We start from the raw sequence: 24,762 nt of genomic DNA, 5'->3' as shown, positions 1-24,762 counted from the left end.
GTGTGTGTGTGTGTGTGTGTGTGTGTGTGTGTGTGGGTTGTCCTTAGCGTAAGTAAGATTAAGTAGTGTGTAAGCCTCGGGACCGATGTCCTCAGGAGTTTGGTTCCATAGGAACTTAACACCACCACCACAATAGTTTCGTATGTGTCCAGGGCACTTCGACCAGTGTGACCTACGCGAAAGACATTCTGCACAACATCCCAGACGCCATTTTTCGGTTATGCAATGTACGACCACATGGTGCTTCACGAACACGTACCTTCTTGGTGTCACAGTATGTCAGTCTTTTGCCTTGGCCCGCCAGATCACCAGACTTGTCGCCAATCGAAAATATGTAGTGTATGTTGGAACGACAGACGGAGTGCTGTGACAGATTACCAACCACCACAATGAACTTTGGAGCCATGTGAATTCAGCATGCCTGGCTACACTACAGGACGCCATCCGCACCTTATACGCATCGATAATCTCACCCACTGAACACGTTATCTGGCCCCAAGTCGGACCCTGTGCCTACTAGGCAACATTAAAGATGCTGGACCGAGGTGACTAAAAAGTTAATCGTTTCCGCAGGACATACTAATGTACGTGTCCTGCGAATGTGAACGTCGTGTCCCTATTCGTTGAAGGTGTTCTGTTTTTTTTCTGAACATGAGTGTATTTATAAAACAAAACTGAATCTTTTGTGACTATTTCGACTTCCATTAATTATTGTTAGTTTTATTTGTGTAATTATTTGTGTGTATTATGGTGTGGATCGAAAGTAATGCAATAAACGAATATTGTTATGACCATTATCTGACTACATGATAGTGTGAGGACTGTAACAGCGCAGAAAGAGTGAATCATACACAGGGGAATTTGTCAAGTACAACAAGCCAGTTTATGGTCCTGATGGTGCTGGAAAAACAAGAAACATTTTACTATAATTTGTTTATTTAAAGAGGGAGTTATTTTGATAACTGCGAATTCTCTTTGTTAATTTATTTAATTGTTCATAAAGGCTTTTAGGTTGTGATTGGACAAAAGCAAAAAAAAAAAAAAAAAAAGACTCGGGGTGGCGCTTTTTAATACTAATATCGGTTCGTTAGGATTTGTACCAGCCAATCGGAGAGCACAATATGTTAGCGCAGATTTTGTGGAGTAAGGGAATTGGTTTGAAAAGCCCAAGTTCAGTTCGGAGCTACGCCATCATCATATTCAGACGCGGATGTAAGGAGCTCTGAATAGATGTCATAATTTTGCTGGGATAGTCAATAAAACTTGACCGTGGAGTGCCGCAAACTTTAGGTGAACGTGTGAGAAAGACGAATGCGTGAAATTCCGATTGTAGTGTGTACACAATAACTGTTTAAAAACCAAAATCCGCGTGGCATATTGTGCAAGTCGGGACCGATAACTGAACGTTCAAGAGGATCGACTTGTGGGGTATACGAGGGAGAATTCTGTCACAGCGAACCCGTTTTGTAATATTTCCGGTAGAAAGTTCGGCTGGATACCATAAGCTGGCTATCACGGGCAGCCGTGATTGCGTACAAACGTCGAAAATGTAACTGAAGCCTAGCACAGAGTTGGTGGTGTCTTTGTATCAGACAAATAACAATGTATTGAAGTTTTCGCTCGCAAACTATCTGACTTTTTATAGCTAACTTAACCGGATATAAGAAAACATATGACGTAGCCTGTAAAGAAGTGTAGAGCAGCTATTTTCCGCTACAGCCTTTTCTAGCCGACCAGCATTACGCATTTTCCTAACATGGAAGACGTGTGGATCGGGCTGCAGAACAAGGAATCACCGGAAGGTGAGTGTTCGTTTCTGGAGGACGAGTAAGTTAATCGCTCCCTACCTGCGTCTGCCATCCCAGAACCAGCAATTGACTTCCCACAACAATGCTGTGTTTTAGCATAGCAAATTATTACGAGTTGTCGACTTGCACTGAAAGCGTAGCTTGCCTTGAAGTTGGGAGGAGAATACACTTTAGTTCTCAAGCTAGCACAGCGAACCGCATACTTCCCTAACGCTGCGTACAATACGTTACACAAACTCTCTATGTGCCTGAAGAAGTACTATTAAATATTAATCAATCTTTTTCATACTTAGTGTACCAAATTCTATAAAAACGCAACCATACTGTTAAAATTTCAAATCAATAACTTCAGTACTTTCGGAGGTATATAAAATAAAATAAACGTGCTGGCATTGTGAAAGTGAGTTCGGGGCTGTAATGTATTCACCTATGGTATCAATTGAAACTACAACCGAGAGGACAGTTTCATATAACGCAATTATCTGGCATGTTCTTTAGTTTCATTATGTCAGATTTCCGACGTAATTAAAACTACTTTGGAAAGTTATTATTTCATCACGTTCTGGTAGCGTGTTTTGGAGAGACTGGGAGAATAAATGGACGACATACGTGAATTGAGAATGTGATATTTTATTAAAATTGTGTAATTGTATGCTTGAGAAAGCTGTGCAATCAGGGAATTTGCGACGTGTATCGGAGTGAGCTTGATTTTATAAAAGGCAGCTAGCAGGGGCGTTGAGTATGAAATTCATTAGTAATTATTTTGTGAAAAGGAATCATATATGGGATTTTATCAAATTTTATTTTGTTTTGGACTCACGAGATTTCTCCGAAAATGGTTCAAATGGCTCTAAGCACTATGTGAGTCATCAGTCACCTAGAACTTAGAACTACTTAAACCTAACTTACCTACGAACATCACACACATCCATGCCCGAGGCAGGATTCGAACCTGCGACCGCAGCAGTCGCGCGGTTCCGGACTGAGCGCCTTAACCGCGAGACCACCGCGGCCGGCCCCGAAAATGGTTCAAATGGCTCTGAGCCTATGGGACTTTACATCTGAGGTCATCTGTCCCCTAGAACTTAAAACTACTTAAACCTAACCTAAGGACATCACACACATCCATGCCCGAGGCAGAATTCGAACTTGCGACCGTAGCAGTCACGCGGTTAAGGACTGAAGCGCCTAGAACCACTCGGCTACGGACGCCGGCGAGATTTCTCCTGTAAATTACTTGCGATTATCTGATTGGCTGACAATATAAATATCCCGAGTATAGAAGTTCGAGATGATCTGATTGGCTGCTTAACATACCAATCAAAAGGAAATATGTATTCCCCGCGTGTTAGAGTAGCGTTTTGTGCCTCAGCTTAGTAAGTCGAGGTATTCGCTTGAGAGCCGTCTTCTGGTAAACGCCTATATTAAACGGCGCTGATCAAATTTGTACCAAAGTGAAAAAAATCGCTCGTTTTATCGGTTGTCGTGTCGCTGACGAATAGTGACTACAGTATTGAGTATTTAGTGGAGCTTAGAGATTGTTTTTTTTTTTCTTTTCAGTTACGCGTGGCGTGTTTCTTGCAGATTACGAGACATTACAGCGAGCACTTCTTTACAGGAAGACTGCTGAACGACTGAATGTGTTAACTCGCTAGTAGTCGTGTGGCAGCGACTGTTTAGGATGTTTAGAATATCGGCTCGGACTAAATACCTTGTGGCTGCTTTCAAGAGTGGACTTGTAACAGAGGCAGCAGTAACATTGCATAAACGATTTCGAAATATTACATACGGACTTGATAGCTATTTTCCGTGTTTTAAAGACAGTACGCCAGCTTCAAGGAAATTTTAAACATTTTTTAGAAACGAGACATGCAAAAATACCGAAAGCTTTAGAGTTTAACTGACTTTCAGCTACGGCTAATGCACTGTGGCCTTTATGTGTGAGGTGTTTAATCGAATTTCGTCAACGCTGCTTTTGTCGGCTAAACCAGGGCCACACAACCTGAAACTTATCTAGGTAGGTAAACTGATTGTTCAAAGGATAATGGGACATCAACACTTGCCCCATGCGTAGGCTTCTGTCAGCACATCAACACATACGGCTGCGTTTGGAGTGGTGCCGTGGCGGGGAAGCATGGACTGCTGATGAACAGAATCGTATTCTGTTCAGCGATGATCACGATTCTGCAGAACTCCTCATGACCATCTGACGATGGTCATCTGGAGGTCTCATTCTTCCAATTCTTTGGAAAGGATCAACGATGTTACTCTTGGTGCCACGGTGAAGAGAACCATTGAGCATCACGTCACATTATGGCTGGTACTGATAAGGGAGCTCGAACGACACTGCTGTAAGTTAAGGTTGACGTATAACGTCTCGTGCGAAAGTATCACCGTGCCATTTTTCAATACTACAGTGCTAGACCACATATGGTACGTGTCTTCATGAACTGTTCGCGTGATGCAATAGTTGTACGGCTAGCATGATACCCTAGGTTTCTCTCCGACTGAACAAACGTGGAACCAACTCAGGCGTCACCTCCGTCCCAGTACCAGTATCCAAGATATGAAGGACCAGTCACAACAGTTGTGGCCCAGCTTGCCTATGGAGAGGATACTGGCGCTTCACGACACTCTTCCCAGCCGAATCAGTGCAAAGGCCCAGCCCAGCATGGGCGGAACATCATTGTGATTAGTATGCCCAGTCTCCTTTGTAAATTGCGCTCTTTTTCGTAACCACTGAAATAACACGATATGCGTCTCCACCGGCGAAGATCGATTTTGATTCCTCCGTCGCATATGAATGCTTTTTTTTTTTTTTTTTTTTTTTTTTTTACCGAGCCGTGTAGTTATGGAACAGTGTGAAAGGGAACTAGAATATAATGTCGCTTATAGAGTAGTACAATGGCCGTCACGGTCTATTGGGTGTGTTCTAGAAAACAGTAGCGCTCCTTTACTGAAGACAGTAAACGGAATATTTCTCGGACCCATTCTTTAGTAGAGATAGTGCGTTTCGGATCCGTAACAAGTCAGATTAGGGAAGCATACCACTAGAATAGTAAGAGAACTGAGCGATCACTGCGAGAGTGGTTTGGTAAGGCTTCATAAGATTGGGTGGGACTCCTTATTGCTAAGAAGTCGACTTTTGTGAAACTTTGTAACATTACTGGCACTGGTAGTCATAAGATATATGCCCATGTTTCACGTCTCAGTCGAGCGAAGATGTTATTGATGACGCATGACGTCATAACGTGGACTCGGGCATGAACAACACATAGTACGATGAGTACTTTTCTCGTTAGGAACAGCTCCAGCTGAATAATCTTACACTCTGATTATGTACTGTGATAGAAGGTAGAGCGATTACCCTCAGGCCAGCGCGCCAAAGAACAAATATTTAAAAAAAAATTATTATTGCTTAAGTAGAATTCAGACTTCGTTTGTAATATCAGGGAAATACCACTCAATGGTAAACTATCACTACATTGAATCACGAGATACAACTGAATCGCTTCGTGTGTCATCGGCTCAGCGCTAAACGACCGCTAATCGCAGCCGTTCGTGCTGTCCACTTCAGTTATTAGCAGAGAGGCTCAACAGTACATTCAAATGGATTTCAGTGTGCATTGAAAAATCGTGATCTGCAAGCAAAGCAGTGAATTATATGAATGATTAGTTACTTCAGGTATAACTTTCGTAGGCGTACGTCGTTACCACACAATTTATCTGATCAATTCTCCGTTTTCTCCGATGAATGTCAAATAAAATTCTGGATTCTCATTTTATCAACACTGAGCCTTAGCCAGTTAATGAGTTGTTCCATTACACGAAAATGAACTGCCATTCCTCCTCAGACATGCAAACACATCACTTTTCAGTTTTCGCAAAAGAGTTCAAGCCATTATATGGCGAAGCGTGGACACACCCCATATCAATATCCACTAATAATATAAAATACGCCCCCATAGCTGAGCGGTGAGTTCGGCTAACTGTTTTTTGCGGAAGCCGGGTTCGATTCCCGAGCCTGTCAGATATTTTTCCTTGGTGGACCGACTGGCACAGTGTGCACTCAGCCACGTGAGGGCACCTGAGAACCTACTGGACCAATTAGTAGCGCATCCACTGTGAAGAAACCTGACAAGGACAGTGACGGCGATGTACTTACCACTTGCCTTTCTACAGCTCATCCGGTGACGCCACTCTGGTCGGTCGATCCGCTAGGCCGCGGAACTTTACCTCTTATACCTTTCATAGTCAGACTTCGTTAGTAATTGCAGGGAAAAATCACTCAATGCTAAACTATCCCTACATTGAATCGCGAGATACAACTGAATCACTTCGTGTGTCATCGGCTCAGCACCTTCGTGCTGTCCACTCAGTTCTTAGGAGAGAGGCTCAAGAGTACATTCAAATGGATTTCAGTGTGGAGATAGTGTAATTAGGAAATGTGCACGCAGTTGCAAATATGAAATCATCTTCGGCTGCATATTAGAATGACGCCTATGAAAATTTGTGCCGGACCTTGCCTCGAACCCGAATTTTACGCTTTGTGCGAGCTGTCACTTTTACCGCTTCGCCTATCCGTGCACGAATCACGATCTGACCCAAACTACCATATACAGGGTGTTACAAAAAGGAACGGCCAAACTTTCTGGAAACATTCCTCACACACAAAGAAAGGAAATATGTTATGTGGACATGTGTCCGGAAACGCTTACTTTCCATGTTACAGCTCATTTTATTACTTCTCTTCAAATCACAGTAATCATTGAATGGAAACACACCGCAATAGAACGTATCAGCGTGACATCAAACACTTTGTTACAGGAAATGTTCATAATGTCCTCCGCTAGCGAGGATACCTGCATCCACTCTCCGTCGCATTGAATCCCTGATGCGCTGATGCAGCCCTGGAGAATGGTGTATTGTATCGCAGCCCTCCACAATACGAGCACGAAGAGTCTCTACATTTGGTACCGGGGTTGCGTAAAAAAGAGCTTTCAAATGCCCCCATAAATAAAAGTCAAGAGGGTTGAGGTCAGGGGAGCGTGGAGGGCATGGAATTGGTCCGCCTCTATCAATCCATCGGTCACCGAATCTGTTGTTGATAAGCTTACGAACGCTTCGACTGAAATGTGCAGGAGCTCCATCGTGCATGAAGCACATATTGTGCCGTACTTGTAAAGGCACATGTTCTAGCAGCAAAGGTAGAGTATCCCGTATGAAATAATGATAACGTACTCCATTGAGCTCAGGTGGAGGAACATGGGGCCGAGTCAAGACTTCACCAACAATGCCGGCCCAAACGTACACAGAAAATCTGTGTTGATGACGTGATCGCACAACTGCGTGCGGATTCGCGTCAGCCCATACATATTGATTGTGAAAATTTACAATTTGATCACGTTGGAATGAAGCCTCATCCGTAAAGAGAACATTTGCACTGAAGTGAGGATTGACACATTGTTGGATGAATCATTCGCAGAAGTGTACCCGTGGGGGCCAATCAGCAGCTGATAGTGCCTGCACACGCTGTACGTGGTACGGAAACAACTGGTTCTCCCGTAGCACTCTCCATACAGTGACGTCAACGTTACCCTGTACAGCGGCAACTTCTCTGACGCTAACATTGGGGTTATCGTCAACTGCACGAAGAATTGCCACGTCCATTGCAGGTCTCCTCGTCGTTCCAGATCGTGAGTCATAGGCTGGAATGTTCCGTGCTCCCTAAGACGCCGATCAATTGCTTCGAACGTCTTCCTGTCGGGACACCTTCGTTCTGGAATCTGTCACGATACAAACGTACCGCGCCACGGCTATTGCCCCGTGCTAATCCATACATCAAATGGGCATCTGCCAACGCCGCATTTGTAAACATTGCACTGACTGCGAAACCACGTTCGTGATGAACACTAACCTGTTGATGCTACGTGCTGATGTGCTTGATGCTAGTACTTTACTGTAGAGCAATGAGTCGCATGTCAACACAAGCACCGAAGTCAACATTACCTTCCTTCAATTGGGCCAACTGGCGGTGAATTGAGGAAGTACAGTACATACAGACGTATCTAAAATGACCTCTAACGTGGAAAGTAAGCGTTTCCGGACACATGTCCACATAACATCTTTTCTTTATTTGTGTGTGAGCAATGTTTCCTGAATGTTTGGCCGCACCTTTTTGTAACACCCTGTATAGTCCTCCTTGTGTCACAACCTGCACTCGTTCGTTACGTATATTCTCTTCCAGGAAGGACTTATTTCATGAGAATCGACGGCCCGGCAATGGTGAACAAATACGAAATATAAGTACCTGTGCGCATGCATGTCCGAAAGAACATTACGTAATACTTCTTAATAACACAGACCTAGCTATTTCGTATAGTGTAATTAATTTGCGATTCTAATTTTGTTTGATTTCACACAGCTCCAGCCCTTTGCCTCTTTGTTGCATACCTACATCTGTGCCCCGCAAGCCATGTTGCGTTATTTAGCGCAGGCGACTACGGTAATTTCCTCCCTGTACTGTACCTTTTCCGAATTCTGCATCAGAAAAGCGAAAGACAAGGTCCAATTTCTCGGATTATGTCAGTGTGGCCATTTCGCTAGATGTACATGTGATCAAAAAGTCAGTATAAATTTGAAAACTGACATGATTGGAATGACATGGGGTTTTATTAGAACCAAAAAACTACAAAAGTTCAGAAAATGTCCAACAGATGGTGCTTCATCTGATCAGAATAGCAATAATTAGCATAACAAAGTAAGACAAAGCAAAGATGATGTTCTTTACAGGAAATGCTCAATATGTCCACCATCATTCCTCACCAATAGCCGAGGATAATATTGTGAACAGCACTGTAAAGCATGTCCGGAGTTATGGTGTGGCATTGGCGTCGGATGTTGTCTTTCAGCATCCCTAGAGATGTCGGTCGATCACGATACACTTGAGACTTCAGGTAACCCCAAAGCCAATAATCGCATGGACTGAGGTCTGGGGACCTGGGAGGCCAAGCATGACGAAAATGGCAGCTGAGCGCACGATCATCACCAAACGACGCGCGCAAGAGATCTTTCAAGCGTCTAGCAATATGGGATGGTTGTAATAAAACCCCATGTCATTCCAAGCATGTGTGTCAAATTTTACCTCTCTATCTACATTATTCCGTGGTTTATTAAGTTTTCAAATTTATACTGACTTTTTGATCACCGGGTATGTTGGGAAGAGCATATGTAGCCCAGCTCTTCTTGGCAATCTGTGAACTTTCTAGGCAGCCAGTGAATGGCGCAGCACGAGAGGATCACTGGGCCTGCAGTGAGAACTCACCGGAAGTGGCGACGGCGTCTGGCGCGGCGGCGGCGGCGGACAGCTCCTCCATGGTCTCCGGCGCGATGAGGCCGCCGCCGTTGGCGTAGCCGTCCAGCAGGCCGTACCTGCCGACACACACAGCAGCGAGCTCACCAACACTGCTACACTCGCAAATCAAGCAGGCACTTTGGGTGTTATGCGATTGATGCTGAGCACCGGTCAATCAGGAAGACAGTGAGTCCATTTTGTGCGGTAGTGGTTGCCTACCGTGACACAAGAAACAGTCAACAATATCTACAGACAGGATCAATACCGTTCTGTCACTCTCTCTTTAACATTGGTTCATCCAAAGCCAATGTGCTCGGCTCTTATTCAATATTGGCTCTGAGCACTGTGGGATTTAACTGCTGTGGTCATCAGTCCCCTAGAACTGAAAATTACGTAAACCTAACTAACCTCAGGACATCACACACATCCATGCCCGAGGCAGGATTCGAACCTGCGACAGTAGTGGTCGCGCGGTTCCAGATTGTAGCGCCTAGAACCGCTCGGCCACTTCGGCCGGCCCTCATTCAATAATTTTACCCTGATCGTTCACACAGATATCATTCACCTTTCATTCCTAGTCACCCCGCGCAACAATGGGTAATTCACACAGCCTGAAGTCCAAAACACACGTACTCACACAAAGACATCCAGCGCCCCACCTAGATAGAATGAGTCACCTAAAACAAATACCACTCGTCTTATCTGTCATGCCAGCCTCTGTGGCCAAGCGGTTCTAGGCGCTTCAGTCTGTAACTGGGCGACGGCTCCGGTCGCAGGTTCGAATCCTCCCTCGGGCATGGATGTGTGTGTTGTCCTTAGGTTAGTAAGGTTTAAGTAGTTCTAGGGGACTGATGACCTCAGATGTTAAGTCTGATAGTGCTCAGAGCCATTTGAACCATTTTTATCTGCCATGAGACGCCCGTTGAAGGAAAGTGTCGGTGTGTAGCCTGATACAAACAAAATGATTTTTAACGCGGAATTTTACGAGCTCATCCGATAAATCGGTCCAAACTCTGCAATTCATGGTGACAGTATCTTTGCTTATGTAGTAACCGCTTTTATTACAGTACGATATCCTTAAGATATTTGTATTGTAATAAATGCAGTTATTGCATAAAAACGGACTTTGTCGGCATTATTGATATAACCACGCCTGTCGGGACTTAACTAACGATACTAAATAACACTTGTTTTTCTATGCTGAGTTACAAAAATGTGCGATCGTTTGTATTGTGACTCCATGACGTATGGGTGTTTAGTTTGGCTTTTGACTTGTGCTTAGATAGCCGAAGTGATAACTCTTCTATTTCTTCCAGTTTGGCAACGGAGGAATTGTGGACAGGCCTCATAAAATGACCACTGCCCACTTTGCCCCTTGGGACCATTCCGTTAAAATAAAAAAAAGGTTTGTAGAGCAATTGTATGCGAAAGGCAAGAAAAAGAATACCACAACTTTAGGAATTTAAAACTCTGGAACGACAAAAGGCAGAGCTAAGCACTATCTGTCGGCGAATTAAGGGAGCTATAAAGTTTCATTTAGTTGTATATTTGTTCGCTTGAGGCACTGTTGCTTAGGCGTCAGCGTCAGTTGATGCTAAGATGGCGACCGCTCAACAGAAAGCTTTTTGTGTTATTGAGTATGGCAGAAGCGAATCGACGACAGTTGTTCAGCGTGCATTTCGAACGAAGTATGGTGTTAAACCTCCTGATAGGTGGTGTATTAGACGTTGGTATAAACAGTTTACAGAGAATGGGTGTTTGTGCAAAGGGAAAAGTTCTGGACGGTCGAGAACGAGTGATGAAAATGTAGCACGCATCCAGCAAGCATTTGTTCGCAGCCCAGGAAAATCGACTCGCAGAGCTAGCAGAGAGCTGCAAATTCCACAATCAACTGTATGGAGAGTCCTACGAAAAAGGTTAGTTATGAAACCTTATCGTCTGAAATTGGTTCAAGCACTGTCTGCAGCTGATAACATTAAAAGAATCGATTTCTGTGATTTTATCCTAGCTCAAATGGAAACAGATGAATCTTTCGTTTCAAAGATTGTGTTTAGTGATGAAGCAACTTTCCACACTGACGGGAAAGTCAACCGTCACAATGTCTGTATATGGGGCACTGAGAATCCACGGGAAACAACTCAGTATGAACGTGACTCGCCTAAGGTGAACGTTTTCTGTGTCATTTCAGCCAATAAAGTTTTTGGTCCCTTTTCCTTCTAAGGTGCTACTGTATCTGGAGATGTTAGAGAATTGGCTGTTCCCTCAGCTCGAACAAGAAGCACAACAATTCATATTTCAGCAGGATGGAGCGCCACCACAGTGGCACTTATCTGTCCGTAACTACCTGACCGTCAACTGCCCGAGGCGATGGATCGGCCGCCAGGCAGCCCGTGACAGAGCACTTCATCACTGGCCTCCAAGAAGCCCTGATCTTACCCCCTGCGATTTTTTTCTTATGGGGGTATGTTAAGGATATGGTGTTTCGGCCACCTCTCCCAGCCACCATTGATGATTTGAAACGAGAAATAACAGCAGCTATCCAAACTGTTACGCCTGATATGCTACTGAGAGTGTGGAACGAGTTGGAATATCGGGTTGATATTGCTCGAGTGTCTGGAGGGGGCCATATTGAACATCTCTGAACTTGGTTTTGAGTGAAAAAAAAAACCTTTTTAAATACTCTTTGTAATGATGTATAACAGAAGGTTATATTATGTTTCTTTCATTAAATACACATTTTTAAAGTTGTGGTATTCTTTTGGAATCACCCTGTACAGTCGTTAAGGCAACTTCTCCTGACAATTTGGGCATAAAAATGTTCAAGCTGACACTATTACATATTAACAAGATGTGAATCTATTTCATTAGTGTAACGTGATGCTTGTTTTATAATATGTATTAACAGGAAAGACAAGACACAATGAGCAATAATTACTCCAGCGACTTTGGGTAGCAGCCCGCATGGACAAGCGCAGTACCGTTGCTGCTGGAGTAGCGGCTTTTCTTGGAGTTTTACTGTCCCTCTTAACACATGTCGATAAAATAAATATCGCAGTATACAAATTTGGAACTGCACTAGTGGGGACATAAAATTGTGCTATAAAAATAACTGTTTATCGAATTTCTGTTTCATCTATTGCAAGTTGTTATCGCTGACGGTAGGGATAAGTGATAAATTCTGCAACTGTCGCTTGGAATCGTCAAAATGCCATCCTCGTCCGTCCCTCAACGTTCGCGAACCGCCACCGGTTGCGGATCGTACTATAGTGCCTAGTTGGTGTGCTAACGCCGTGCTGTCGCGAGCTGACGTCGGGAACGTGCTGCACGTAGCCGCAAAGAGAGCTTTCCAGCGCTTATAACTGCCTTGACGCTGTGCACGAGTGGCGGTAGACCGCAGCTGTACACAGAGGGCGCTACTCGGCGGCGCGGCCTTTGTATCCCGAGGCGTAATGTCGCCTGAGTAGAGGGCACAGTGGCTGCCTGGCTGGCGGTGCTCCCAAGTCGCGGCTGGTCGCCTGCGCGAGGCTGGTGGTGAGCGGTGGAGGGGTGAGTTCCGTCCTGAAAGGGGAAAGTAGGAGGCAGCGGGACGGACCAGCAGCGACCAGCACGTGAGGCCAATCCTTGAGCGACGAGATGCCACAGCGAGGGAGTTCTCCTCCGCTCGGATGGCGGCGGACTGCTCTCACCAGAAGAAAGCCTCGAGACTGCACTACTGGTCCGGCTATATGTGGTGTTTCTTACACCCTTACATACACCGAAGCGCCAAAGAAACTGGTATAGGCATATGTATTCAAATACAGAGATATGTAAACAAGGAGAATACAGCGCTGCGGTCGGCAACAACTATACAGGGTGAAAAGTATTAAAACCGACAATATTTTTCCCTAATGTCATTTTTTCCTAGGAGGATGACTTAAACCGGTGGGGGCCGTATTACGCTCTTCAGTTCCTAAGAGGCCGTATTACAATACTGAGTTGTTAGAGGCCGTATTACGCTCTTCAGTTGTAGGCAACTGCTCTCCACCAGTGAAGTAGTGCATTGTCTCTGTTTACTAATGGAGCGATACACCTGGAGTGAGTACACTGATGTGGTTGGTGCGTACTAAGTAGCGCACCACAACAGACGAGCTGCACAGCGGGTTTATCAACAATATCCTAATCACAGTATCCCGCAACATACGACTTTTGCTGCTGTGTACCAACGTCTGCGTGAGACCGCATCATTTAGCAGATTACATGGACAGGGACGCCGTCGCACGGTAAGAACGCTGCAATTTGATGAAGCTGTCTTGCAGCAACTGGAGCGGGATCCTTCAATCAACACTAGTGCAATTGCACGTTACATCGGGACGAATCAGACGAATGTAACAACAATCCTTTGAGAGCAATTGTTATTTCCATTTCACTTACAGTGTGTCCACTACCTGGAACCAGTTGATTATCCACCCAGAGCACAATTTTCGCAGTGGTACCTAGAACAGTGTGAAATGCATACTACATTTCCATCGTCTGTGTTCTTTACCGATGAAACAACGTACGGGCGTGATGGAGTCTTCAACATGCACAATTCGCATGTTTGGGGTGAGAATAACCCACATGCCACAGTTAATAGCACTCATCAAGTGCGGTTCTTCGTTAATGTGTGGGTTGGTGTTGTTTTGGGGACTGCTTAATTGGGCCGTATCTGCTACCCAGGCAATTAAATAGAAAGGCGCTATTACAATTTTCTCGCCAGAGCATTGCCAGAATTGCTGGAAGACGTCCCGCTCCCTACAAGACAACATACGTGGTTCCAACATGACGGGGTGCCGGCACATTTCAGTCATCGTGTGCGTCTATTTGTGGACCGACGGTTCCCAGAAACGTGGATGGTAGAGGTGGTCCTGTGCCATGGACTGCTCGATACCCAGGTATGTCCCCTCTGGACTTTTTTGTGTGGGGAGAGATGCGCAACCTTGTTTACGCAATTCCTCTTGCATCAGAAGAGGACATGGTTGCCCGGATAGTAGCAGCAGCAGGAACAGTTCAGGATACTCCTGGGGTTTTTGCCAGCGTCAGACAGAACATGATCCAACGGTGTAATCTCTGGTTACGTGTCAATGGAGGCATTTTTGAAAAATCTACTGTAATTGAAATTGGGTTGTGTTCATGTGTTGTCTCTTGGTCATAAAAAAATGGAAAAGTGTTTGTTGGTTTAATTAATTTGCTGCCGGAGAAATCTTCATCTACCGATTTAAATACTCCTCATAGGAAAAAATGACATGAGGGAAAAATATTTGTTTTGATGTCCCCTACAACCTCTCAGAGTTTGTCGGTTTAAATACTTTTCACCCTGTGTAAGACAAAAAGTGTCTGGCGCATTTGTTAGATCGGTTACTGCTGCTACAATAGCAGGTTATCAAGATATAAGTGAGTTTGAACGTGGTGTTGTAGTCGGCGCACGAGCGATGGGACACAGCTTCTCCGAGGTAGCAAAGAAGTGCGGATTTTCCCGCACGACCATTTCACGAGTGTACCGTGAGTATTTGGAAGCCGGTAAAACATCAAATCTCCGACATTGCTGTGCCCGGAAAAAGGTCCTGCAAGAACGGGACCAACGACGACTGAAGGATGTCGTTCAGCGTGACAAAAGTGGAACCCTTCCGCAAATTGCTGCAGATTTCAATGCTGTCCCTGCGAAACATTCAACGGAACATCATCGATATGGGCTTTAGGAGTCGAAGTCCCAATCGTGTACCCTTAATGACTGCAGTACACAAAGCTTTACGCCTCAGCCGGCCGAGGTGGCTGAGCGGTTCTAAGCGCTTCAGTCTGGAACCGCGCGACCGCTACGGTCGCAGGTTCGAATCCTGCCTCGCGCTTGGATGTGTTTGATGTCCTTAGGTTAGTTATGTTGAAGTAGTTCTAATTTCTAGTAGACTGGTGACCTCAGACGTTAAGTCCCACAGTGCTCGGAACCATTTGAACCATTTTACGCCTCACCTGGGCCCGTCAGCATCGACATTGGACTGTTGATGACTATAAGCATGTTGCCTAGTAGGACGAGTTTCCTCTCAAATTGTATAGAGCGGAAGGACGTGTACGGGTATGGAGACAACCTCATGAATCCATGGACCCTGCATGTCAGCAGGGGATTGTTCAAGCTGGTGGAGGTTGTGTAATGGCTTTCACCTCTCATCTGAGGATGGTTTTATACTGCTCTTTCAGCCAATGCCGACAACACATTTTTTTTGGTTCATCTGGGCAGCTAGTTGCTCAACAGTTGTACGTCTGTTTGCCTGTACACATCTCCGCAGCCGGTGCTGCACCGCAGCTGCCTTTCCGCCCGCCTTGGATAGTGTCACATTGCTATGCACTGTATACATGGTAATAAACCAACAGTTTACGAAGTTAGCCATTTCGGAAATGCTTACATGCTTCGCCAGAAAACTTACCACCATGCTCTTTTGGACGTCAATAAATCCCTCCGGTTACAAACTACGACAGCGGATGCACAGTTTTCCGCATCCCCCAACACGCTTTATGCAGGGTGGTCCATTGATAGTGACTTGGACAAATGCCTCACGAAATAAGCATCAAACGAAAAAACTACAAAGAACGAAACTCGTTAGGCTTGAAGGGGGAAACCGGATGGCACTATTGTTGGCCCGCTAGATGGCGCTGCCATAGGTCAAACGGATATCAACTACGTTTTTTTTTAACAAGAACACCCAATTTTTATTACATATTCGTATAGTACGTAAAGAAATATTAATGTTTTAGTTGCACCACTTTCTTCGCTTTGTGATAGATGGCGTTGTAATAGTCACAAACGTATAAGTACTTGGTATCACGTAACATTCCGCCAGTGCGGAAGGTATTTGCTTCGTGATACATTATCCGTATTAAAATGGACCATTTACCAATTGCGGGGAAAGGTCGATATCGTGTTGGCTATTGGGATCAAAATGCCCAACGTGCTTGTGCTATGTATGTTGCTCGGTATACTGGACGACATCACCCAAGTGTCCGAACCGTTCGCCGGATAGTTAAGTTATTTAAGGACACAGGAAGTGTTGTGAAACGTCAACCACGACGTGCAACAAATGATGATACCAAAGTAGGTGTTTTAGCTATTGTCACGGCTAATCCGCACATCAGTAGCAGACAAATTGCACGACAATCGGGAATCTCAAAAAGGGTGGTGTTGAGAATGCTACATCAACATCGATTGAACCAGTACCATATTTCTATGCACCAGTAATTGCATCATGGCGACGACTTTGAACGTCGCTTACAGTTCTGCCACTGGGCACAAGAGAAATTACGGGACGATGACAGATTTTTTGAACGCTTTCTATTTAGCGACGAAGCGTCATTCACAACAGCGGTAACGTAAACCGGCATAATATGCACTATTGGGCAACGGAAAATCCACGATGGCTGCGTCAAGTGGAACATCAGCGGCCTTGGCGGGTTAATGTATGGTGCGGTATTATGGGAGGAAGGATAATTGGACCCGATTTTATCGATGGCAATCTAAATGGTGCAATGTATGCTCATTTCCTACGTAATGTTCTGGCGATGTTACTACAAGATGTTTCATTGCATGACAGAATGGCGATGTACTTCCTACATTATGCATGTCGGTCACATAGCTCGCGTGCGGTTGAAGCGGTATTGAATAACATATATCAGCACAGGTGGATTGGTCGTCGAAGCACGTTCACCGGATCTGACGTTCCCGGATTTCTTCCTGTGGGGAAAGTTTAAAGATATTTGCTATTTGATCCACCGACAACGCCTGTCAACATGCGTCAACGCATCGTCAAAGGATGTGCGGAAATTACGGAAGGCGAACTACTCGCTGTTGAGAGGAATGTCGTTACACCTATTGCCAAATGCATTGAGGTGGACGGACATCATTTTGAGCATTTATTGCATTAATGTGGTATTTACAGGTAATCACGCTCTAACAGCATGCGTTCTCAGAAATGATAAGTTCACAAAGGTACATGTATCACATTGGAACAACAGAAATAAAATGTTCAAAGGTACCTACGTTCTGTATTTTAATTAAAAAACCTGTCTGTTACCAACTGTTAATCTAAAATTTTAATTCATATGTTTGTGACTATTACAGCGCTGTCTATCACAAAGCGAAAAAAGTGGTTCAACTAAAACATCCATATTTATTTACGTACTACAGGAGCATGTAATAAAAAATGGGGGTTCCTGTTTAAAAAAAAACGTTGTTGATATCCGTTTGACCTATGGCAGTGCCATCTAGCGGGCCAACCGTAGCGTTATCTGGTTTCCCCCTTCAAGCTAGTCGAGTTTCGTTCTTTGTAGTTTTTTCGTTTGACGCTTATTTCGTGATCAATGGAACACCCTCTATACCTCCCACAGCTAATGCTCCCACCTGCCGTCTGCGAGTGGTTATCACACTTTGACGTCGAACACAGGCGGTGCTCACATTAATGTTACTGGACGGTGTAGAAGGAGTGAACAGCGCCAGATATTGACCATCACCGTTCAGGATACGGCGATACTGCGTACCCGTGTGAGACAGCGTTATCAGCTCCTGACGTAGCTTGAAGGGGCCTCATTGTGAATCTATACTCAGCCGGCTGGTCGAATCGTGTAATATTCAGATCTGTGGAAGATTTTCATATGACACCAGTCTGATGTTGGCCTGTGTGAAAACGTAAGGGTAGGCTTACTCGTCATCAAGTTTCAGTGCACCAGGCACTTGTTAACATCTTCCCACATGCATCTACCTCCAGGGAACAACTAATGGAATCCCTGCAACATTCTGTTCCATCCCGTATCGTAGCTTTTAGACTTGTAGCAGGCAGACTAGATAATCACCGTTCCATCAGTAAACTGCCATTAACGCACAACACAAACGGCTAGGAGGGAAGCAACGATCCTGATGAAAGGCGTCGTATTGTGTTCAGTGATGAATCTCCATCATGCACAGCCCGGACGACCATCGTCACCGGGTTTGGCGGCGATCTACGTAGGCACCCCGTTCCTTCAGTGCTTTGGCGAGGCACGCCGGTGTTTCTCCTGGAATCATGGTAAGGGGAGGGGGACATCGGGTATGACTTCAGATCATGGTTGGCAGCGAGTAAAGGAACACTGCTGCCACAAGGGGTATGTCACGGACATAATGCTACCTAGTGCGCTACGTCTCATGTGACTGTATGGTGGTGCCATTTTTCAGCAAGACAATACTGGTCTGTACGTGGTGAGCGTCGCTATGAACTATCTGCATATTAGTGAGGTATTTCCATAGCGAGCAGATTCCCCGGATCTGTCGTCTATAGATCATACACCGAACCAGTTCAGACGTTACGTCCGTCGCAGTACCAGTACACAGGATAACTAGAATTAGTTACAACAGTTGTGGACCAGCATGTCTCAGGAGAGGATATAACGCATTTAAGACTGGCTTCCCAAATGATTCAGTGCGTGCATCCAGGACAGAGAAGGTGCCACGTCATATTGATTAAGGGCTCATGATGTCAGTCAAGTTTTTCACATCTGTACCTAGCGGTGTGGCGCAGTGGTTAGGACACGGGACTCGCATTCGGGTGGACGTCTGTTCAGACCCGCGTCTGGCCTTCCAGATTTAGGTTTTCCGTGATTTCTCTAAATCGGTGCATGAAAATGCCGGGATGGTTGCTTTGGAAGGGCAGGCCCGGTTTCCTTCACCACCCTTCCCCAATCCGAGATTGCACTCCGTCTCTAATGACTTCTGTTCAATAAGATTGGAAATAATATCACGCCCTGTGAAATTTCAAGTTCTCATCCCGTTCTGTGTGCTTCACATTTCTGTCAGGCCGGATATTTAATAAAAGTACTAAGTTTTGATATATCGCGAATTTTTGTTCGGAGAGTAAGGCGCTTGACAAAACCACCCGAATATTTTCATCTATGTTAACCTAAAATTGTCTGCGTAACATTGAAGCTAACCTTCAAAAATTAATCTTGTTTACGGATTCTTCCGTCAAGTCCTGGCAGAAAAATTCCATATTTGGGGTTGAATAACAAGTGAACTGTTTTCGTTCTACTGATTTTTGTTTTATCAGGCCTGTTTTCAGCTTACTGAGCTATTTGCAGGAAGCAAATGACTGGTGTCTGCAATGGACACTAGCTCCTAGGCAACCAAACATCATAGGCAAAGATACATTCCACTTGCACAGAATGTTGTGCACCAAACATGTTTTTCACCATTGTAAATTACACGTTACGTAACAGACATTATTAAACATTATTAATGTACTAACGAATATATGGTTGTGATGCTATAACCATTTAACCTCTAGTACTCTAATATTACGTATTTTACTATATAATGAGAGGTGAAGGCAGCAAATAATCAGATAGGTAAAAAGATAAGGCTTAGTATAAATCCTGGGACAACACAAGAAATATGGGATTTAAATGATTAAAGGAGCACATTTAAAAATGCAGAAAATGAAAGGCGAGAGGGAATACAAACGTCTAACAAGTGAGATTAATGGGAACTGTGAATTTCTAAGCAGGAATGGCTAGAAGACAAATGTAAGTATTTAGAAGCATGTTTCACTAGGGGAAGATAGACACTGCCTGCAGAAAAATTAAAGAGGCTTTTGGGGAAAAGAGTAGCAAACGTATGAATTTCAAGAACGCAGATGGTTAACCGGTCCTAAGCAAAGAAGGGGAAGCTGAAAAGTGGATGGAGTATATAGAGGGTCTATAAAAGGGAGAAGAAATTGAAAGCAATATTATAGAAAGGGAAGTGGACGTAGATGAAGATGAGATGGGAGGTATGATACTGCGAGAAGAATTTGGTAAAGTTCTGAAAGATCCCGGGAGTAGACGATATTCCGCCAAAATTACTGATAGCCTTGAGAGAACCAGTCATGACAAAACTCTTCCATCTGGTGTGCAAGACGTATGAGACAGGCGAAATACCCGCAGACTTGAAGAAGGAGTGTGGTAATTCCAATTCCAACAAAGCAGTTGCTAACAGATGTGAAAATTACCAACCTATCAGTTTAATAAGTCATAGTTGCAAGTTACTAACACAAACTCTTTTCAGAATAATGGGAAACTGATAGAAACAGACCTCGGAGAAGATCAGTTTGTATTCCGGAGAAATGTAGAAAGTCGTGAGGTCATATGAACCCTACGACTCATCTTAGAAGATAGGTTAAGGAAAGGCAAACCTACATTTATAGCATTTGTAGACTTAAAGAAAGCTTTTGACAATGTTGACTCGAATACCCTCTTTGAAATTCTGAAGGTAGGACGTGTAGAATACAGAGAGGGAAAGGCTATTTACAACTTGTACAGAAAGCAGACTGCAGTTATAAGAATTGCGGGGCATGAAAGGGAAGCAGTGGTTAAGAAAGGAGTGAGACAATGTAATTCCAATGTAATTTAATCTGTACTGAAGAAGCAGTAAAGGAAACCAAAGAAATATGTGGAGTGAGAAAGTTCAGAGGGAAGAAATAAAAACTTTGAGGTTTGTCGATGACATCGTAATTCTATCAGAGACGGAGAAGGACTCGGCGGAACAGTTGAACGGAATGAATTGCGGTTTGAAAAGAGGATATAAGATGAACATCAACAAAAGCACAACCAGGATAATGGAATGTAGTGGAATTAAACCAGGTGATGTTAGGGGAATTACATTAGGGAATGAGACACTTAAATAAGTAGATGAGTTTTGTCATTTGTGCAGCAAAATAACTAATGATGGCAGAAATAGGTAGGATATAAAATGTAGACTGGATGGCAAGAAATTTATTTCTGAAAAAGAGAAGTCTGATAATATCGAATATAGATTTAAGTATTAGGAAATCACTTTTGAAGGTATTTATCTAAAGTGTAGCCATGTACGGAAGACAAACACGGACGATGAACAGTTTACATAAAAAGAGAATACAAATTTTCGAAAGGTGGTGCTACAGAAGAATGCTCAAGATTATATCGGTCAATCATATAACGAATGAGAAGGCACTGAATTGAACTCGGGGACAATAAATTTGTTGCAGAGCTTGAAAAAAGAAGGGACCTGTTGATAGGACACATTCTGAGATATCAAGGGATCACCAATTTAATATTTGAGGGAAGTGTGTGTGTAGGAGCGGGGGTAAAACTCTTAGATGAATACAGAAATATGTGGATTGCAGTAGTTATTCTGAGATGATGAGTCTCGCACAGGATAGAGTAGCATGAAGAACTGCATCAAACCAGTTTTCGGACTAAAGACCACCACAACAACAACTGTGAGGTCATGACATTGGTTTACAACTGTCTAACTGAGCACTAGTCACTTACGCTGTGCAACGAACACGTTTTACGTTGTAAATAATGGCTTACACAATTCACAATATTAAGTACAGTACACGTTTGGTACACAGCATTCTGCGCAAGAGGTTGTGTCTTTTCATATCATATTTGGTCGCCTAAGAACTGCTGGTCCGTTGTTCAATTGAAGTTGCTCCAATAAACCGAAAAGAAGTTTGAAATAAACACAAATCAGAAGAACAAAGTTCACTTGTTATACAACCTTTAAATTCAAAAATTAATATTGCTATGTAGTGGAACATATTAAATAAACAGTAAAAATAAAATATCAGCCAACAGAGTAATGTAGTACTGACAGTCAGTCAGTGTTAGGGTTAGACGGTATAACACAGGGTACATTTCTGGTGGCTACTGCAAACAGCAGCGCCATTTGCGAGCGAACGACAGCAACGGTAATGCCGTGGGGTGAAGCGCTGCACGAGTGCCGTGTAGCCACGTGTTCCGTTTCCCAGAGCGGACATTTGGATTTAGGCTGGCATAATGCGAGTTCAGTACAAATGTCAGCTGTGGGAATGCTACAACGTGTCGTGCACACGCACCTCCCGTGTGCTGTCGATGCTCCACTGCACCTGATTTCGTTAGCGCACGAATAATGGATATCGTGTTCCGCTCATCCGAACAGATGCTAGCGGCCGTAACGTGAGATTGAACCTGATACCTCCTTCGAATGTTGACGAATGAGAGAAGGTACTAAGCAAATACAGTGCGTACAAAAACTCAACCTGATATCATACTAAGCAGACGTAGGGTATCAAGAGCACCTCGTATAACTGTCACAGGCTTCCATGGACCTGCATGAAATAATTGTGATCTTTCCGTTAACTGTTAGTCCTCTGAAAAAAGGCTGCAAGTACCAGGTGGCTATAAATAAAGTGCAGCTCACATGGGGATCCAGTACGGGCTGTAATTATCGTGTAGCAGGGAAACTCGGTAGATACGCTAATGCGTTAACGCCGAACTGATTTACGCTGGAAAATAAATTAGTTCCAGTTGCGCCCACCAGGTGAGAATATTGCTCTGTACACTGTTTGTATGATATTAGGACATCCAAGCAGCCATTTTTCAAGCCATAACTGAGTGTACAATATGACTATCGGGAATAGACCGTGCGCTGTTAGAGAAACTGATTTATGTGAATGGCAGCAATTACAGTTTTGCACTGAGTGACTATCGCCGACTAAAATGTCTGAGAGGGCCCTGATGTCGTTAAATGGTTCAAAGAAGATGATGATATGGAATTCGAAGACACGGGCGAACTTGGCCTGGACCTGGAAGAGAATGGCGCCCTATCCCGGAGGTAGTCCTTGGCTAGGTTGCTGTTACTGTAACTGATCATACATCATGTGCCTCAGAACAGAAAGTTTCGTGGTCTGTATTATACTGGTACCTGTACAAGGCGCAGACGGTCCAGAAATTATTGCCTTTGTATGAAGATTTCACTTCTGTTCCTCTCATTGCGTATATTTTCAAGTTACCCTCTGTACTATACTATAGCAGTTCTTTTTATGTATAATCCAAGTGTCATGGTGCCATGTTGCATACCAGAGGCACATCTTGCGAAAGTAGCTTTCGTCCTTAGGTTTTGCATACCAGTATGTATAAACTGCGACAACCAGATGCAACAGTGAAGTCGGGCAACAGTATTGCATTCTATGGATCACTGTGATTGCATTCTATGGATTCGGCTTCGTTACAGCACGGGTCTGCGATGGCATGTTGCTGGCAGGCTGGTGTTAAGTGCCAAACGGCGCAATGGTTTCCTCGCACTTCATACGAAATCTGTTCCTAACCTGCCTAAGTCGGAGAACCCCTCGGAGCGTATGAAATGGACAGATCCGGCTTTCATGTTAACTTACTGGTTCCTCCCACATGTGGGACACAGCGGTTGCGTCTTATTTGAGAAACCCTTCGAGAGTGTGAACCAGAACAAACAATAAAGATGAAGCAACGTATACGGTTATAAAATACGAAATTATGTGACAAGCAGTTTCATCTACGAAATTGTGATGTCCCCATTTTTGGGCTAAGGCAGTTTGACTTTCATACTCACACGGAGATACCTAGGAGTTTTTGCCTTTATTATTATAGTGCCACTGTTACGCTTCCAGAGTAAGATTAAGTTACACGGAATGATCAAATACATTTTTCTTTCGTACCTTTAACAAAGTTACGTCACTGAATCTTAGACCAGCGAGCAGTCACTGAAGAATTCCTCGGTATTAATCATTTCTGAATGAAAATAAATCGTTTTCAAACCCCAAGCATCGTATTTTTGTGTATTCCATTATTACTACCTATTTTTCTACGACCACCGCCGAGGCCGAAAACACCGAACCTTTTGGGAACTGCGTTAAATTAAGGTGGTGAATCAGCTTTTTGGAAACCAGATTTCGTAATCATTTGTAAATTTTGGATATACTACCAGAAATTTTGACTTAATTTCATTGTAACATAACCATGTGATGATTAAATAATATAGATACATGGAATATATCGATTCATTATAACAGGTTCCTTTTTAGAATTCTGTTATACTTGTATGTGATGTATATCGGACGAATTCTACATTCAAATTCCCAGTATATCGAATCTTACGGGGACTTGATAATGGTAGTGTGAGTCCAACTGGACTTCTGCTAACTATTAAATTCAGTGAGCAGATTGTAATCGTTCCACAGTAAAGATATCTGAATACGCTGTGGTTTTGCAGCTGTGATTGCATAGACATTCCTTCAAGTCTTAGCCAATATTTTTGTGTAGGTCGAGATCAGTTATGTGGTAAGACTCTCTTACTTACGGATGTTATAAAACATATTTAAAGTTCAATTTGTCCGTAGGAAACTAGCAAATGTTCCTATTTACATTGCCTGCTCTTACTTATGTTCTGACTGAAGTAAATACAATGATGGAAAGATTGAAGTTCATTATGAAGTTATTACAGTAAAAACATAAATTTACAAATCGCAGGAATGCAGTTGTGGTTGAAGCCGCATGGAGTGATCTAAATGATAACATTTAATAAAATGCCGATGAAATGGAGGAAGTAGGTGGCAGTTATGTTAACATTTTGCCTGCTGTGTCAGGGGATAGGTTCTTGGATATGTAAGTGATTCGAATATTTTTAAGTCGTCCTGGACGACGACTGTTCATCAGGGAGAAAGATATCGTCAGAAGTGCACAAGGGAAGTATGACAGGACCGCTCATGTTCTCCTCATACACAAACGATCTAACGGACAGGTAGAGTAGCAATCTGC

At 43.7% G+C, this 24,762-nt stretch overlaps 1 protein-coding gene across 1 annotated transcript in view; it reads right to left on the bottom strand.

Annotated features, from left to right (window-relative positions):
* The window catches only part of LOC126278924 (KH domain-containing, RNA-binding, signal transduction-associated protein 3-like), a 1,426,848-nt gene that overhangs the window by 23,218 nt on the left and 1,378,868 nt on the right, over window positions 1–24,762 (bottom strand). The window contains exon 9 of the mRNA XM_049979200.1: window positions 9,133–9,239. Coding sequence (XP_049835157.1) covers window positions 9,133–9,239 — 107 coding nt within the window. The remainder of the gene's footprint in view (window positions 1–9,132; window positions 9,240–24,762) is intronic.

This window comes from Schistocerca gregaria, chromosome 6 (assembly GCF_023897955.1).
Source record: "Schistocerca gregaria isolate iqSchGreg1 chromosome 6, iqSchGreg1.2, whole genome shotgun sequence".
In the NCBI taxonomy this organism is placed as follows: domain Eukaryota; kingdom Metazoa; phylum Arthropoda; class Insecta; order Orthoptera; family Acrididae; genus Schistocerca; species Schistocerca gregaria.
This window is presented reverse-complemented; position numbering and strand designations above follow the sequence as displayed.